The sequence below is a fragment of the Frieseomelitta varia genome, unplaced genomic scaffold (assembly GCF_011392965.1).
Source record: "Frieseomelitta varia isolate USP_RPSP 00005682 unplaced genomic scaffold, Fvar_1.2 scaffold_356, whole genome shotgun sequence".
Classification (NCBI taxonomy): Eukaryota; Metazoa; Arthropoda; class Insecta; order Hymenoptera; family Apidae; genus Frieseomelitta; species Frieseomelitta varia.
Genome location: NW_025110097.1, coordinates 68,009 through 86,715, shown reverse-complemented (window position 1 = coordinate 86,715; position 18,707 = coordinate 68,009). Strand labels below are relative to the sequence as shown.

General features: G+C 29.1%; 2 protein-coding genes across 14 annotated transcripts in view; both read right to left on the bottom strand.

Annotated features, from left to right (window-relative positions):
* Window positions 1-18,707, bottom strand: part of LOC122530821 (serine/threonine-protein kinase mig-15) — a 123,281-nt gene that overhangs the window by 54,482 nt on the left and 50,092 nt on the right. For all 13 annotated transcript variants that reach the window (XM_043658140.1, XM_043658147.1, XM_043658144.1 and 10 more), the window contains exon 3: window positions 17,800-17,856. In XM_043658140.1, the coding sequence (XP_043514075.1) occupies window positions 17,800-17,856 (57 nt within the window). The remainder of the gene's footprint in view (window positions 1-17,799; window positions 17,857-18,707) is intronic.
* LOC122530822 lies at window positions 13,944-14,656 on the bottom strand. The gene has a single exon (XM_043658155.1). It carries the CDS (start codon window positions 14,525-14,527, stop codon window positions 14,177-14,179), a length of 351 nt encoding a protein of 116 aa, XP_043514090.1. The 5' UTR covers window positions 14,528-14,656; the 3' UTR covers window positions 13,944-14,176.

The following is an 18,707-nucleotide window of genomic DNA, read 5'->3' as shown; positions in this document are numbered from 1 at the left end:
ATCGTTATTCGTAAATATCGAATAATTTATTCGAAATTTTATTCGAAGAATTTATTCGAAATGTTATTCGAATAATGCCCATCTCTGATCCTATCCCCCTCGAACTTTTTCCAACTCGATTCGAAATCGTCGGGCTACCCGAAATTGTCTGGCTACCCAAAATCTTCGGACTACCCGCCCGAGCCCGCCCGACTTTGTGCGAGCCCGACCCGAACCCGAAATTTCGGATACCCGCACATTCCTAGTATCGATACATTGTAACAATTTTTCAGTACACTGCAAATTAATACAAAGTAGATTATTATTTAAGCAGAATACTATTATTTAAGAAATAATCGCAAATTGATCCAATTTAAAGGCAATTATAAAGTAAATTTTAAAATAATAACATACATTTTAAAAACATAAAAACAGAACACAAAGACAAAAAATAAGAACGTCTTGCATATTGCAAGAGTATATCTATATATAATTAACAATAAGTCACAGTAGCTATATTGAACGATTTTAATCAATAAATTACAATGATTATATAGCAATAGAATAAAGTGGCAATAGTAATAAATAGTATCTCAAGAATTGCTTCAACTTTATAAGAAATGAATGTCAGAGAGGTACATGACTAGCTTCAGTTAAATCGTATAATGGATCGTAGTAGTGTTGACAGTAGCAAATTTATATGAAAAAATTAAAATGTTTAAAACAAAATCGAATAAAGAGTGTTAATTCGAATGCTTTCGTAAGCAAATGCTTTTAATTGTAAATAAATGTTTTTAATTCTAATAATATTTCTACGAAAGGTAGATTATGTTATAATCTTAAATAAATCACGTAAAAAGATAGTAGAGAGAAAAAGCAAGATAAACATCAAAGAGGGAGAGAGAAGATTCTGAATTTTATGCCTACTGCTTGTAATTAAGATAACATCCTATTATATAAAAATTTGGAACAGAAATTTTATAACTATATTTTAATAATCGGAAACTGATCTTTCCAATATACATGATTTTTGTTAATAGTTTAATTTCTTGCTACGTTTAATTATTATCAAGTATTTTAAAAATAGGAAAATCTTACTAAATTTCAAAAATAGGAACATTTTATCAAATTTTAAGAATAGGAAAAACCTTATCTGGTAATTTTGATCTGAAATGAAAGAATCTCTTTAGAATCTCTTTAGAAGGGCCAATAAATGGTCTATAATCGACTCGATATTGCTTAGGAAATAGCTCAAATATATTTAATATCAACATTTCTTTCTTAAAAAGAATCTCATCTATCATCTATGAAGACAATAGATAAAAAAATTTTGCCAAAAAATTACACATTTAGAATGGATCTCCGTTTCAGGAATAACAAGGCTTACAATAATCTAACTTTAGAAATTAAGGAAAGAAAAACGATTATTGAAAATCATAATAATTATCATCATAAAGAAGTTTAATTTCTGTAATCATAATTTAAGAAATAGTAAAATTGTCGAAATTAAACAGTCGAAATTAATGGAAGGAAAAGTCTTAATCTAACAAGGGAGCATACCGAAGTCGGAATTGCCGATTTTGATGAAATTTGATGAAACATGAATGTAGTTTTCAAAAAAATATTCGATCCGTATTTTTTATCGGCGATGGTCGATGTTGAAGGAGTGAAAACTGCCCTCAAAGTTGAAGGTGCGAAACATATTTTGTTAAATATCTCGGAAATCATTGAAGGTATCGATTTTTGTATAAATCGATGAAATTAGTGTTTTTTAACGACGAATTTAATGGTGTATATCATTTTGCAAAAGAACCTTTGGTTTAAACAACATATTAAAAATACTGTATTTTTGTTAAGTTTTTCCACGTAAATGTTAACAGATTTTTTTGAATATTTATGAATACTATATATTTAAACACAAATTACGGATAAAATAGAATCTTAATTTTTTTCATTATAAAAAAATTCATTATTTTCAAATCTTTCTCGCTGGACGTGCAAAGCAGGACTTGTTCTTTGTTCATAAATATGTTTTAAAGTGTTAAATGTTAATGTATTTTAGATCTAATAAAGGCTGATTTTATTGTTCAGTACTTACTGCTTGTTTTAAATAGATACGTTCAATCACTCAATGTAATCTTCGCAGTAGTGATACTCCTCGAAGTGGTATAAGAACAAGTATAGAAGCACAAATGTGTTTTACACCACGAACATTTTGAGACAACTTTATCACAATCAAAACAGTATGTAATTTCTAATTGCAAGTCCATGAAGCAAAACTTCACTGGATTTTCGAATGTTTGTGGCCTAATACATATGTAACCACATTAAACCACGCGTATTTAAACATTTCTTTATATCTTGGGGATGATTGATTGTGAATTAGTGATTGTAATTTTATAGTATTATTTCAGATAAGTTGAAATTAATATATAAATTAATTGTTAAAATTAATATATAAATTAATTGTTAAATCTTGTTTTTCTTGCAAAATTTTTCCAAGTGCGGAAGATATAGACATCTAATGGTTGAATACAGCACATCTTTACCTGGAAGAAAAAGCAACTCACATATGAAAGAGTGAGTTCTATTTGTCGTTTAGATTTTCTACAGTGAAGTTAAGAAATGTTACGTCCCTATCGATGTCGTACCGTATTGAAATGGCAAAATTACCGTAAGAAATGGCGAAATTTACAATAGAGTAACACAATTGAGATTTTGAAAAAACTAAACTAACTTTGGAAAAAAGTACGTACTACCTACATATATATGTTACACGCAGATGGCTGATAGAAAATCGAAAATAACTTTCTCTGACCCTGTCTCTCCGACGATATGTACAGAAATGAATGGTTGGTAATTTTCTACAAAAAATGATAGTTAGTTGCAATGTTTTTTAAAAAACTAAAAAACTGTTTTATTTAATTGTAAAGAATAAAAAGACAACTATACATATCGTAAGAAATATACGTATATATCTCTACAATTTATATTTTATACAATTATACAATCCGGTGTTTATATAAAAACGCTGCAGCTCGTCCGACTCGTTCGATAGCTCCAATAGAATTCAATTGATTTCGTCTGTACTTCCGACTAACATTTATAGTCTATAGGTAGCGTCCTTATTCCTTCCAGAAGTCTTGCAGGTCCTAGAAGGTCGAAGGGATTTGTGTATCTATTTTATAATCGACCTTCAATGTGAATTTTATAGTACTGTCGACTTTTTTCACAATATGCATTGTCCGTAAATCTTGCCGTGCCTTACCCTACTTGAATGTGCCATATCGAATGATTGATCGTGTCTATTTAAAACAAGCAGTAAGTACTGAACAATAAAATCAGCCTTTATCAGATCTAAAATTAACATTTAACACTTTAAAACATATTTAGGAACAGAGAACAGTATTGTTCCGACAGTTGAAGCGATAGGACGTAACTAATAATAGCGCGTACCGCGGACGTGTGTTGTAAATACGTGAGGTAGTGTATGCTAGTAAGTGTGCTGTATTGACAATAGAGTAGTAGTGGTGACACATACACTCCTACAGAACTCCTGACGCGAATATACGTACTCTGCGTATCACCATGTCACAGATGGAGAACCAACGCAGTGATACATCTGAATTCCAGAATCCTAACCAAACCGACAGAAATCAAAATACCCAAATGGAAATTAGCCAAAGTATCCCAAAAAACAATACGACCGAACCCAAAACCTCTTACGCCAATGTCACAAAACAAGAATTCACCTTATCCCAAGATCAAGCCATTATTTTGCAATCTATTGATGGTGTTACCATTAAAGAATACGCCCGAGCAATTGCAAACATAATACAACCTGAAGCTATCAAATTCTTATCAAGGATTTCAAACGGAAGAATATGTATGTATTTAGATAGTAAAGAAACAGTCACAAGCCTAACATCTAAATATAAAATGGTAGTAGTAAATAATACAAACATAGAAATCCGCCCGATGGTGTTACCGGCCCAAAGAATTATATTCAAATATCGCACCTATAATCCCCAATTCAGCAATCGAAAATATGTTCACAAGGAATAGCACCAAATTATATTCAAAAATAACTCCACTTAAAAGCAGAGATCACCGATCCAGATTTGGCCCATATTAAGTTTTAGAAGGCAAGTTTATGTAGATCCAGAAGATGTAAAAAGAATCCCGAGCTCCTTTCCTATTACGTTAGAAAATAACACTTTCAGAATATTCACTACCACAGAGAAATATGTTTTAATTGCAACCAAGAAGGACACACTGCTAATCATTGTCCAAACAACGCAAACTCAAACGTATCCATCTTTCAAATAAATCCAAACTCAAATTCCTCTCCATCCTCCCATACCAACGATCTTCCAAAAGAAGCAAAACCAGAAACCCCGAACACAATCAAACTCATAGAACTAGCAACCCAAGGCTCTCTTAACACAATCGAACACAAGGAAATAGCAATAGAAGATATAAATGCAAATAAAACAGGAAACAAAAGACCGCTATCCACAACATCAGAAGAAAGCGATGCAAATTAAGAAAATCCAAGTAATATATATTTCAAGACCCGAGACCCAAAATCTACCAAAAAATCACATAATGAGACTAATCCAACTTCTAAGAAACCTAAACGTCCCCTATTCTCCGCTTTTACTCTGGATAAAATTGATGATATACTAGAACCATATAGAACCATAATAGAAATCGCAAAAACATACATGACCAATACCCTAGCCCTAGCCGAAATACTACAAAGATTAATCCCTTACTCAAAGATCGTAGCTGGAAAAATAGAATACATACACTCCGCAAAAAAATAACCCAGGACCAATCAAACAAATCAATCATTAGTTGGTCATCGGAAATAGAGAGTGACTCCTCTTAAATACAAATGAAACATATAATTCAGTGGAACATAAACGGCTTTTACACACACTACGAACAACTTCAGATACTTCTAAAACGATATGACCCAATTATTCTTTGCCTGCAAGAAACAAACTTTAAGAAACACCAACATCCGGGACTTAAAAAATACACTGCGTTCAGCAAAAACAGAGATTGCGAAGATCACGCAAACGGGGGAGTATTCATCGCGGTATCTGAACAATTTGATGCCTTCAAATTAATTATAGACCTAGAAGCAACTGCAGTTACGGCACAACTTCCAAGCAAAATTCACCTATGTAATATATACTTACCAAAGAGCCAAACCTAAATTTGGTCGAGCTAGAAACACTTGTAAGTCAACTTCCAACACCATTCATATTATTGGGTGACTTCAATAGCCACCACTACTTTTGGGGCTCTTATAAAGTAGATAGCCATGGGAAAAATATTGAAAAACTATCAGAGGGCCCAGAAATTACCTTACAATTCAGGTCTCTCAACCCACTTTACAGTAAGTACTCGGAAATTAAGTGCGATTGATTTAACTCTATGTAATAGTAGACTATCTCAACACTTAGAATGAGAACCTCTACAAGATCTCCATAATAGCAACCACTTCCTCATAAAAGTTACTTATTTGGATTCTATTTCACCACCACAAAGTAAATCTAACAAATGGAACTTCAGAAAAATAGACTGGTACGCATACAGAACAACAATAGCCACTACCTTTCAAGAAGTTTCAAAATGTGAAATTAATTCAAACAATATTAATAAAGAAATCAACTTACTAGAAACAATTATCAAAATGGCAGCACAAGAATGCTCCGGCCAATAAAAACCACAAACACAAAGAAAAGAAAAACACCGTGATGGAACGAAGAGTGTCAAGTAGCCATGAAAAAAGTCATAAAGCGTTCAATAAAGCAAAAAGAAAACCCACAACAGAAAACTTAGTAGAATTTAAAAAACTACAAGCAAAATTTCGTAGAAAAATAAAAGAAAACAAAAGACAATCTTGGCAAATATATATTTCAACCATTACAAACAAAACCCCAACGAATACCATATGGAATAAAATCAAAAATATTAAGTATAACATACAACACAGAAATTCAATTTCTTAACCTAGGAGACGATAACTACATAACCAATCCAGAAGACATAGCTGACGTCCTCGCAAAGACGTTCGAAAAAAACTCGAACAGAAAATACAACAAAAGTGACAACTCATCCACGACTGACAACATAAATCTAATAATGGACCATCCCCCATTTCGATTCTATCCTAAATTTTAATATAACCCTAGAAGAATTAAATAACATCATTCACACCACAAAAAACTCTGCCCCAGGATCGGATAATAACCCAATAAACTAATCAAAGAACTACCACCAATCGGCATCAACCATCTCCTAAAGATCTTTAATTGCATATGGCAACATCAAGTATTCCCTGACAACTGGAGGAAAGCTGTAGTTATACCAGGTAAGAATAAAACCAAACCAGAGAACTATAGACCGACCACCTTAACAAGCTGCCTATGTAAACTCCTAGAAAAAATAATAAATAGAAGGCTTAGATGATTCCTGGAATCAAATAACATTCTATCTCCTAACCAACATGGATTTAGGCAGTATTAGGTCAACCACGTCCTGATCAACCTAGAAACGAACATATGCGAGGCGTTTCTAAAAAATGAATCTCTTGTTACAATATGTCTAGATATCGAAAAGGCCTATAACTCAATTCCAAGGATAAAAATCATCAAAGCCCTCACTAAAATCAAACTAAATGGCAACATATTTACTTTTATTAAAAATTTCCTCTCAAACAGAACCATCCAAGTAAAGACAAACAGAACTCTTTCTAATCCAACCATTATCCACAATGGAGTACCACAAGGCTCGGTAATCAGTGTTACATTATTCTTAATAGTGATTAACGACATCCTGACTAACATCAAACCACCAATCCAAGGATTCCTGTTTGCAGACGACTTAACACTAACCTGCAGTGGAAGAAAACTAACCACAACCATAGAACTCTTATAAAAAGATATAAATGAAAACCTGCTAACATGGTCTGAAAAGTCTGGACTTAAATTCTCTTCCCAAAAAACAAAATACATTATATTTTCTAGACAACGTAAACCGACACAAAATCCGCCTAAACTCTATATGCAAAACACCGAAATTGAAAAAGTAGACAACATTAACCCTCTATGGGCCGAATTCTTTTCTTAAATATAAAAAAATTTATGCAACGAAAAATCAACAATTATAAACCTATATATGCAGATTAAAAAAAAATTTACCAATTTAAACAATTTTATTATAATTAATTCACTTTGTAACTTTGAGTAAGTAACAACGGTTTACAATATTTGTGCATAAAAGCTTAAGCGTGAAATTCCATAAAACAGTTTGCACTTGGCGTTAAACATAGATGTACGTTGCATTTGGAACATTTTATTTTTGTAACTCCTTTACACCCCGGGTTTTTGTAGCGTCCTCTGTTGTCCGTCATCAATATTGGTTATCTCAGAGACATTATATAATTAAGACGTATACATCATCATGAAAAAACTAAAATTATTTGGTAAAATGTGTGTTTGGAAATTACAGGACTAGCCCACATCTAAGCCTAAAATATGTAGTAAAAATGTCCTTTATTCCAGATAACCCCACCTACAATAATATATTTACAAATAGATACATGCAACTACAAACCAAAGAACCGAAGTTACCGATTCCGTTCCATGGAAGAATCGCCAAGTATACTACTCTTGCTGAAATTACATCGATACCAACTATTCTACGAAAACACAAGAAATCAGCTCCCTGGATCTTAAAAATCCCTGAAATGAATGTTGACCTCGCAAAATATCCTAAAGATCAAATAAGTAGTATAGAACATAGAAATAACTTCCAACAACTATGCAGTAAATATCCAAACCACCAAAAACTATACACTGACGCATCCAAAACTGACCAGGGAGTTGGATTTGCCATCATCTGTGAAAAAATTCCATCTTTCAAAAGCCGCATCTATCTTCACAGCAGAAGCTTGTGCAATTCTCGAAGCTTTCCACCATATACAAAACAACAAAACTCAATCGTCCATCATTTTTACAAACTCCATGAGCGTAATCAGAGCAATAGAGAACATAAACAGTAAAACAAAACATGAAGCCATTCTAAACATTCAGCATATTTTTACGAACCTCACCAACAAAAACACATTACCATCGCCTGGGTCCCATCCCACCAGGGAATCAAAGGTAACGAGGAAGCTGACATAGCAGCCAAAGAAACAACATCGCCCTCGTCGGATGTCATCCGAAGACGAATTCCTTATCAGGACCTCGTGGTAACATTACATCATGCCGAAAAACAATCATGGAACAAAATATGGAACACTTCCAAACAAACAAAAACATATGAAATAACCCAAGATTTTTACCAACTAATGCCTACCAACAACATGAAAAGAAAAGACAGAATTAGTCATGACAAGGCCTAGAACACGACACTGCAAACTCACACATGAGTACCTATTAAAAAAAAAACAGAATCTCCATTGTGTAACCAATGCAACCGAATAATCTCAACCCATCATCTGCTATTTGAATGCAGCAAGTACCACGCTCAAAGGCAAAAATACAAAATAACATCACCAGCAGCCCTGACGTCACAAAAACTCATAGGAAATGTTCTGAACTATCTAAAGGAAACTAACATCTACCATAAGATATAATTATCTAGAAAAGAAGGAAACAGTACCTAACCGTCGCTAATGACCAGAAGGTAGATGCGACGTTAATCATATAATAAAAAAAAAAAAAAAAAAAAAAAAAAAAAAAAAAAAAAGGAACAGAGAACAACTCCAGGTTGCACCCTGCTTTGCACGTTCAGCGAGAAAGATTTGAAAATAATGAAAAAATCAAGATTCTATTTTATCCGTAATTTGTGTTTAAATATATAGTATACATAAACAAATATTCAAAAACATTTATTAACATTTATTTGGAAAAACTTACCAATAAAACGGTATTTTTAATATACTGTTTAAACAAAAGATTTTTTGCAAAATGATATACACTATTAGATTCGTTGTTAAAAAACACTAATTTCATTGATGTACACAAAAACGGTATCTTCAATGATTTCCGAGATATTTAACAAAATATGTTTCGCACCTCCAACTTTGAGGGTAGTTTTCACTTCTTCAACATCGACTATTGCCGATTAAAAAAATACGGATCGAATATTTTTTTGAAAACTACATTCATGTCAAATTTCATCAAAATTTGTGATTCCGACTTCGGTATGTTCGTTTATAAGATAATTTGGCGTAAACTTTAATTAATTTAACTATAAGAATTGTAAAAAAATAAATAAATTTTAATCAAGCAATTGATTTAAATCAACCGCCACTCTCATAGTCTTTTACTTTGAGTAAATTTATCTAATACCAATTGCTATCATTTCTTTTTGTTATATCTTGAATTAGGGTCAGCAAAAATCAAAATTACCTCTATAATTTTGTAAGTCCTTGTCATTTTTTTAATAATAATAAATTTTTAATAACATTTTATATGTTACAGTGATAACATATATAAATGCATGCAAAATAAAAATTTCAGTCAACAATAGATTATTTTAGTTAAGCTGTTGAAGCATCAAAAATTATATGTGAATTTTTTACTACACAGAGTATCTAATATCCCTTGCTCCTACTTACCATCCTAGAATATTAACGAATTACTAAGATTTAGTACTTTTATATCTTCAGAAGCAAAATAAGTATAAAAGATGTCATATTGTCAAACCATTGTAACAAATAGAAGTGTCTCTCATAACACTACGAAGTGAATGTTTCTCTTCCTTTGTGTAAATACGCCTTCGAATAAGTATTAGATATAATGTGTATTTAGACATTAATTGTAAATTTACAAAAAGATAGCAGAATGATTCCTGAGTATAAAAGTCACCTACTTCTTTCTTTGCCAGTCTCAAAATTTTTCCTAAGAAAACCAAGGCAAATATAAAAAAAAAAGTGCAGATTTAAAAGATTGCACATAATACAAGGATACTATACTAATATTTACCATTAATAGTAAAAGATCATTAATAATAAAATATCTCATACTTTTAAACGTATTCAATGATTCCTTACTCATACATCGATTGTACATATGTATATTTGAAAATATTAACTTTTTCACCCTTTTTCTTGTACCGCAATTCCAGACGAGGGATTCGCAGATATCTTATTATTAATTTTACACAAAATTTATATATACAAGGTGATTCACATAACTTGCACACTGAAATAACGTAGTTACGTAAATCACCTTGTATATAATAATATAATTAATTATAAATAATTGAAATATGATATAATTATAATAGAATATAACATACGTGTTTCTATCAATTCTCGATTAAAAATATTGCAACATATTCATAACTTTGAAGCGCGAGTACGTGTTTTTGCTTACCTAAAATGGAGCTTTTTCGTAATAATCCTATAAACACTATCTCAATTTAACTCCACTGATTAACCAAAGAAATGAATTAAGTTTTAAATATGCTACCACTCTTTTTGTTTCCTTAAACAATCTTATTAACATAACATTTGCTTTAATGAATATATTAAATATCCTCTATTCTCTATTAAATCCTCTAAATTTTTCTGTGTAAAAGATATATTCTCAAATATATGTATAAATTGAGAATATCTAGAGAAATCTTTCAATATCGTCGACAAAAGAAAATACAATCTCAAATAGGTACAGAGCAATTTTTTTTGATTCTATAAGCAATTATCTTAATTATACTTAAATTTAATTTATCGATGGATCTGAATCAAAGAAAAAAAGGCTTTTGTGTAGCGATTACTGCAAATAAAAATCTCTAGTTTAACCTGCCAAAATATTTCATTTTCCAATCATATTTCATATTTAATTTTTTCCTTTGAAGTTTATGTAATAAAAAAATATTAAACCGATTAAATTGTATAAAAAGGAATTTAATTACTGATATACTGTTAACGGTTCAAAATATTAGTTCGAGAAATCCTATTACTAAATAAATAATCGAAAATATTGTAATATATAGTAATATACTAATCCAATGAAAATGTTGAAATTTTATTTGCTTGAATTCTATCACATGCAAACATGAGAAGCTGCAAAACCAGTCAGTACTTTATCAAGACTTAATCAGTCAAAATAAATGATCTTCTATTAAAAAGATAAAGTAAAGAAGAAATAGAAATAATATAGTAATTTAAAAAAAAAATCAATAATCTCGTCAATACGAAATCCGAAACATTAGTATTTTTGAGAAAAGTTTGGTCGCTAAACGAAAGAGATCAAGTTGTTTTAATTAGCATTGGGTACACATATACTTGTATCGTATTAACTTATTAACAGTGAATTTCTGTACATATGGTACTAATATTTTAATTAAACTTACCGAGTGAGTCTTCTAAGACTGAAAGTTCAAATATTTTCATAACAAGTTAAACTAAAAGATGTTTTAAAGAGGAACTTGTTTCACTTTAAGAGGAAAGTAATTATTCAGTTATTTGGGGGTTAATGTTTAGAAAATATATGAAAATCAATCCTATTTTTTTAAATCGAACCATACATTTTTTAATACACTGATCGATCCATTTCTACACTTTCTGTACAAGATATTAACTTACTAACTGATTTAGATCGCATAAGCAATAGTTTATGCAGATATTTTAATCTTAATTTCATGTGTAAGATAAGAAAAGACGTAAAACGACATAACGGACAAAGACAACATGAATATCTTGTCTTACATTTGATAGGTTACAAACCTATTAAAATTAAAATTAAAATATCTGCTAAACTAGTGATTTCTCAGTGTATACAGTGAATTAAAAAAATATTAGAACATCTAGTTTTTTAGAAATATCTACATACTAAAGCAGTGTTTCTTAAACTCTCAATTAATTTAAATAATCTTTATTACCACGATATTTAAGACGTTTCTCTCAAATACATAATAGTTTCAAAAATGATAAATTGAAATATATTTGAAATAACTATTAGTTCATTATTTTAAATTATACTCAAACCTATTTTCTCAGTCATTGATACTTAAGTATTAATACATATATCTCTTAACGTTTTTTAATATACACATGTTATAGAGTCTTTTCGAACAATTCTTTTAGCACACTTAATTATTTGATGGAAAGAAATGTATGAAACAAAAATGAAAAATACATCGTAATTTTATTTATTACGTACAAAAAAAGTGTTTAATATTTTGTGTGCATTTTGATAAGCTGACATAATAATCGATTTGACAGTCTAAAAAAATTCCGAAGAAATTTTTTTATCATTTTTCTAACAATACTATTTTTAAATCATTTCTATTAAAATCTTTCTATCCCAACTTTTAAATCTAACAAATACTACTGATATTCAATTGGATTTATGTTTAGTGGTGGCACGGGAAATTGTTTGAATGTATTGTGAAATAGTCACTCTCTTGTCTTTTTAGCTACATGTGTAAAATTATTGACGCATTAAAAGCGAATGAATGAATAAATGAATTATCTCGCAACATATCTATAAAACTCTAAACATTTTTTATCGATAATTGCACAATTTCCTACTCCATTGTATGATAAACATGATCCAAACCATACAAATCTTTTTGTCCAAGCTAAAAATATTCAATTTACTCTCAACAGGAAATAATGTAATTTATAATAAAAATATAATATGTGCAAAGACATTATAGGATGTGCCGATAATTTTTTGATTCACTATAGAGAATGGATTAAGGAATGTAGGAATGGAAATATTACATTTTATTTAAATATCTTTAAATTCTTACCTAAAATATTTTTGGATATAATTAATAGTTTTAATTAATATTTCAGTCTTAGATGATTCATACTCTATTGTATTGACTGTATTAAGTATTATATATTTTATATATTATATATAGTATTATATTATAACAATATAAAAAATATTTCTCAAATTTCCACATGTCTGAACAAAATAAACATACTGAACCGCTCTAATCTAATTCGCTGATTTTTATTATCAATATCGTTGATGCGAATATCATCATCATCATGATCTTGTGTTTGCTAATAATCCAGTAGAGATAATGCAATTTTAAATATAAAAATAAATTAATTAAAAAAAGAAGATATATTAATTAAATTTATGTGTACATTATTTTTTCATTTTTCTCAACTGTAATCTAATTAATAATACATCTTGCAATAATTTTTAAAATTAAAGACTAATAGCTGATTAGTCATTAATTAGTCGATTAATAGTTTAATAATTGATAATTAAAGTTAAAATAAATTATTTACAGGGTTCGTTTTTTAAGTATATAAAATTCACATAAAATTTGTATTCTTCCTTAGTAAAATTATCAGGTTTTACTTCTTTACCATTTACATCGTTTATCATTTCAATTTCTCCATTAGAACAAACAAAAAAGGTAAAATGAAGGCATTCAAATGAAATTATTTAAATACATCCCTTTATTTTTAAACAACAGTAATCTTTTTTTTTTATTACCTAAATTTATTACTTACTGCTCTACATAATAATTACATACAAAAATATGAAATTAAATCTTTGCTATATATATTATACAGTAACAGATAGAAGAAAATTTAAACACAATTTAAAATTTTATAAAATAAATTATATATATATATATATATACACAAGATGAGTCACCACATATTGCCATCTAGATTTACGTCATTATTAGTACGCGTAGCGAAAAATGTTTCAGATGAAGTTGAATGGTTTGGAGAGGGGCACATTTTGTTGATACTAGTTTTCTTGTAGGTGGACGTGTAAAGGACATATGAAGGTCATTAACTTTTTTTTAAATGGAATCATATATTTTTTATTGCATCAGTCGATGCACCTTGATATTCTTGACAAAAAAGTATTAATTAAAACTATTTGTGTTAAAAAATCATTAGTTTAAGAGATATTTTAATTTTAACGTTGTTAGGAAATCATGATCCCTTTGTTAATGTTGTAATGATTTTATTTACAGAAAAGTTCCAATGTGACGACCATTTACATCACGACATTTTCTGAATCGATAGATTAATAATTCACTCACAATGTGTAATGTATTTGGTGTTATTTTATTACACTCAGTGATGATACGCCTTATTTTTCAAGTAGCCCCACAAGGAAAAGTCGAGGGGCGTTAAATCAGGTGATCTTGCTGAGAAAATGAATGGGGCCACCTAGTCCTATCGATTTGGGAAGATTCTATTTAATACATCCTTTGCGATTCTTGCATAATAGGCAGAACAACCATCCTGTTGGATCCATATTATTTGTCGTGCATGCAATGGTAAATCATGTAAAAATGTCCATAGAGTATTTGTTAAAAAATGTGCATATTTTGGTCCGATCAGTGATCCCTTGATAAAGTATGGTCCAATAAAACGATTGCCGAGTATGCCGATCCATATATTTACACTCCATCGATGTTGATTATCGATTTGTCTAAACCAATGAAAATTTTCCGTTGACCAATAATACATATTTCTTGAATTCATAGATCCATTCTTCGTAAAAGTTTCTTCGCCGGTAAACATGACATTATTAAAAAAGTAATCTCTTTGAGATAAAGCCCAGTCACAAAATTCTAATCGTTGATAATAATCATTTTCAGTCAATTTTTGAACTTTTGATAAATGATATGAGTGATATTTGTGCCTTTCGAGTATGCGTAAAATACTTTTGCGGCTAATTCCAAATTGTTTTTCGATTTCGCGAGAGCTTATGGATGGTTTTGATATAATTGTGGCTAATGCAATTTCATTTGCTTCATTCGTCACTGTTTTATTACGAATTGCCTTTGTGTATGATAAATTTCTCGTCTGGTGAAATTTTTTAAAAACATTATCAAAAGTATGACGTGATGGATGATTTCTTTGAGGAAATCTATTGGCGTATAATCTGCATGTGTAGCACTTTTCCCAGCTTCAAAATCTATCTTTTTTTCGTTAGAATACTTTATTATAAAGTGATAATTCATCGTACCAAGATAAATATCTAAAAGAGACTAAATTCTACATGAGAACAGTAGTTGTACTATTCCCAAATGTATATATTTCATAAGACTGTTGACTAGAACCGTAAATAAAGCTAACATTAAATAGGAAAGCAAGAATTATCGATCAATGCCGTGTAATGTAAACATTGATAATTCATGATAGTGACGAGAGAGTCACGATTTTCTAACAATATTAAAATTAAAATATCTCCTAAACTAATGATTTTTTAACATAGATAGGTTAATACTTTTTTGTAAAGAGTATCAAGGTGCATCAATTGATGCAATAAAAAATATATGATTCCATTTAAAAAAACGTTAGTGACCTTCATATGTCCTCTACACGTCCACCTACAAGAAAACTAGTATCATCAAAATGTGCCCCTCTCGAAACCCATTAACTTCATCTAAAATACTTTTCGCTACGCGAATATAATAAATGACGTAAATCTGGCAATATGTGGTAACCCACCCTGTATACTATATATATATATATAAAACTCTAAATATTATATTATTTAAATTAATATTTAAGGATCTTTTAAATCTAATTATAGTTTCTAATTCCAATTAGGTATTGATATTACTATTTTTTTCTGTAATTATTTTCTATAATAGTTTTCTATAATGAGTTGGAACTTGTTCCTATTCCAAAAAATGCTGTTTTAACTTTTGAAAATTTTTAGAAAATGATTCTTAATCATTCTGTAATTTCCATTCATAAATATATATAATGAATTTTCAATATGATATACTAAATCTGAATAATATTACAGATCACATTTTGACAATTAGTGATATGTTTTGAATCATTATTTTAATAGAATACATATTTTTATTTATTTCAATAATTATTTAGCAACATAATAATTGTTATTTTATCATATTTAAAGGAAATCTATAATACCATCTGAATGGACGCATTGTTGTTAATTATGGGTATATAAATTAACATGTTCCTAATAAAACTTTTCTGTCAAGTAGTAAGTAATAGTGAGAAAAATAGAATACAAAGTTTTAACGTTTTTTATACATGGTTTCCACATACCTTTTAAAATTTTCCATATAGTTTCGCGTAACAAAACTATATACTTTCAATTCTTAACTATTTTACTATTTATATGAAATTTTTGAAACAGGTTCAATAATTCAGAATTCATATTACATCAGAATACATGAAAGCTAAATAAATGAATACATGAAAGCTATAATATTTTGTGGATTTTATAGATTTATCTTCATTCGATGTAGCTACGAAATTTTGTTGTATACAAATCCACTAAATACTATATGTCAAAAATCTTACCAAATTGTATGTAATGTATCTTATATCTTTGTGCAAATATGAAGGCCAGAAATAACCGTGGCATATTTTAACAATATTTCGGAATGAATTTCTTTCCACGCTTCTTCTAATTTCTTCCATAAGTCTTTCTTTTCATTTTCACATTTCTGAAGGCTTCTGTCCAATTCATCCCAAAATACATCGACTCGATTTTTTAAATATATATACATATTTTTGATATACTTTGAAATATTTATTCAGAAAAAATTCAAATCGATAAAGGCAAAATTCAAATCGATACTTTTGTTCTTAACGTACTCAGATTGTTCGATAGATTAAAATCAAATTTAGCTTCGAAATGGAATTTTTCAAAAATATTCAAAAAATGCATTTTAATAGTAGTATCATAATTATTGCAATAATGAGGTTTTGCAAATTGTTTTACTACATTCATGTATCAGATTTTCAGAAAAGAACACGCGTGCACGTTCTTGAAGTATATACATTAAAAGTGTGTACTTAGTCACTGAGATATCACTGTTAATTTTTGAGATTAAGATTTTACATCTATATATATATTTAAGAATTTATACGTACAAAAATTTATTTTCAAGCAATTTTAAACACATTACGAAGTATAAAAATTATATATAGTAATTACTTAAAATAGGGTTGATTTCACCGATTTCACTAATATTAGAATATGTTATCAAGGTCATAATTCTGAACAACTTTTCCCTGTACATGGATGGTACCGTATTTAGAATGATAATCTTGTCAATATTTCAGATGATAATAATTTCAAAATGGTTAAAACCGGCAAGGATTTTCTAGGTAATTACCTATCCTTTATTACTTATTTTTTATATCCTTTATTCCAAGGATTCTTGACAAGTCGAAAGTAAGCTAAATTGAGATCTAAAATTTTGTGAAAAAATTTGGAAATAAATATAAGGCAATTATCGGACCTATTTAAAAGAATATAATCCCTATAAGACAACCTATAAAATACAATATCGTAAATATTTTTATATATCCGTACCTACTGATGTCAGTTACCGTACAAACCGTACAATGCAAAGCCAGTTTAAAAAATCTAATAATACGTCATTTTAAAAAATAATTACCTCTTTTTAAACCATCACTCTGAAATAATCCACAAAAATAAATTATTCCTAAGAAATAAATTATCTATGGGATCCAAGAAAAAAAATATTTTGCAAATATACGTTACGAATTCAAAGATCATTCAAAATCGGTGATATTTTGATAAATATCTTGAAAACTCGGTAACATGTATAATTGTTCAAAATGATGATAGTAACAACATATTTTATGATCATTGAAATTAGTAAAGTCGCGCCTATTATAAATAATTACCGAAAATATTCTCAATATTTATTATTATTATTACTTATTATTATTATTATCCTTAATTATTGTTGTTGTTGTTGTTACTACTGTTATCATAATTGTTATAGCAACACAATCATTAGAATCAAAATATTTTAAAAACAATTACTTACTTCCGTAACATCCATAACTTTGATGGCTGCCAATTGACCAGTTTTGGTATGTCGACCCTATAAAGTAAAAGATCAAATTATCATTATTAGAAACATATGACATTAATATTAATACTAAACCTACTACAACCAGTCAAATAATCGTTTTTAAACTTTCGTTCAAAATTTTATATATACAATGTATTATAATGTTATTACATCGTGGTTTAAGTTCAGGACTTTTTTTATAACATAATATTTTTATAATATATATAATATAAATTTTTCAATATTCGTTTCCCCTTTTTTCTGCGAAATATATGTAACTCGTATTGTTTACCACGACCGGTCATTTAATCGGTTGAAAAATTTAAATTCTTTTGTAATGTTATTTTCTCGGAAGATTCAAATCTAAATGTACATAATAGCTATAAATATAAGGCAATCTCTAAATGAAACATAATTTCGACTGAAAGCGAAGCTGACGCGCAGCCTTTGATGCATAACCTGAAGAAATCGTAATGAAATAACGATGAATAATAAATGGCAAAAGTGTTTATTGTACCTATAAATGTAGAATCGAAATTAGAAGAAACAGTACAACTAATTCTAAAACAGAGGATATAACAATGATTTACACAGAATATGCCAAATAAGTCAGATAAATTTGACATTAAATTCTAATTAGCTAATTCTATTTAACTGTCGTAAAAAATACATTTTGAACAAGTTTTTATATTTAAGAGAAGATGAAAAAAGAGAATCTTTAATTCCTCTTAGGGAATTTGTCGCTCTCAAATTAATAGAACCATTCGCAGGCCGTGGGAAAAATATAATGACAAATAATTTTTTTACAAGCGTATCATTAGCCACAAAATTATTAGTGGTTGAAACTACTCGTTCTAATAAAAGGGAATTGCCAAAATTTG

Excerpts from the sequence above, each read along its gene's own strand:
- LOC122530822 (XM_043658155.1), bottom strand. The coding sequence starts at position 14,527 with ATGTTTACCGGCGAAGAAACTTTTACGAAGAATGGATCTATGAATTCA.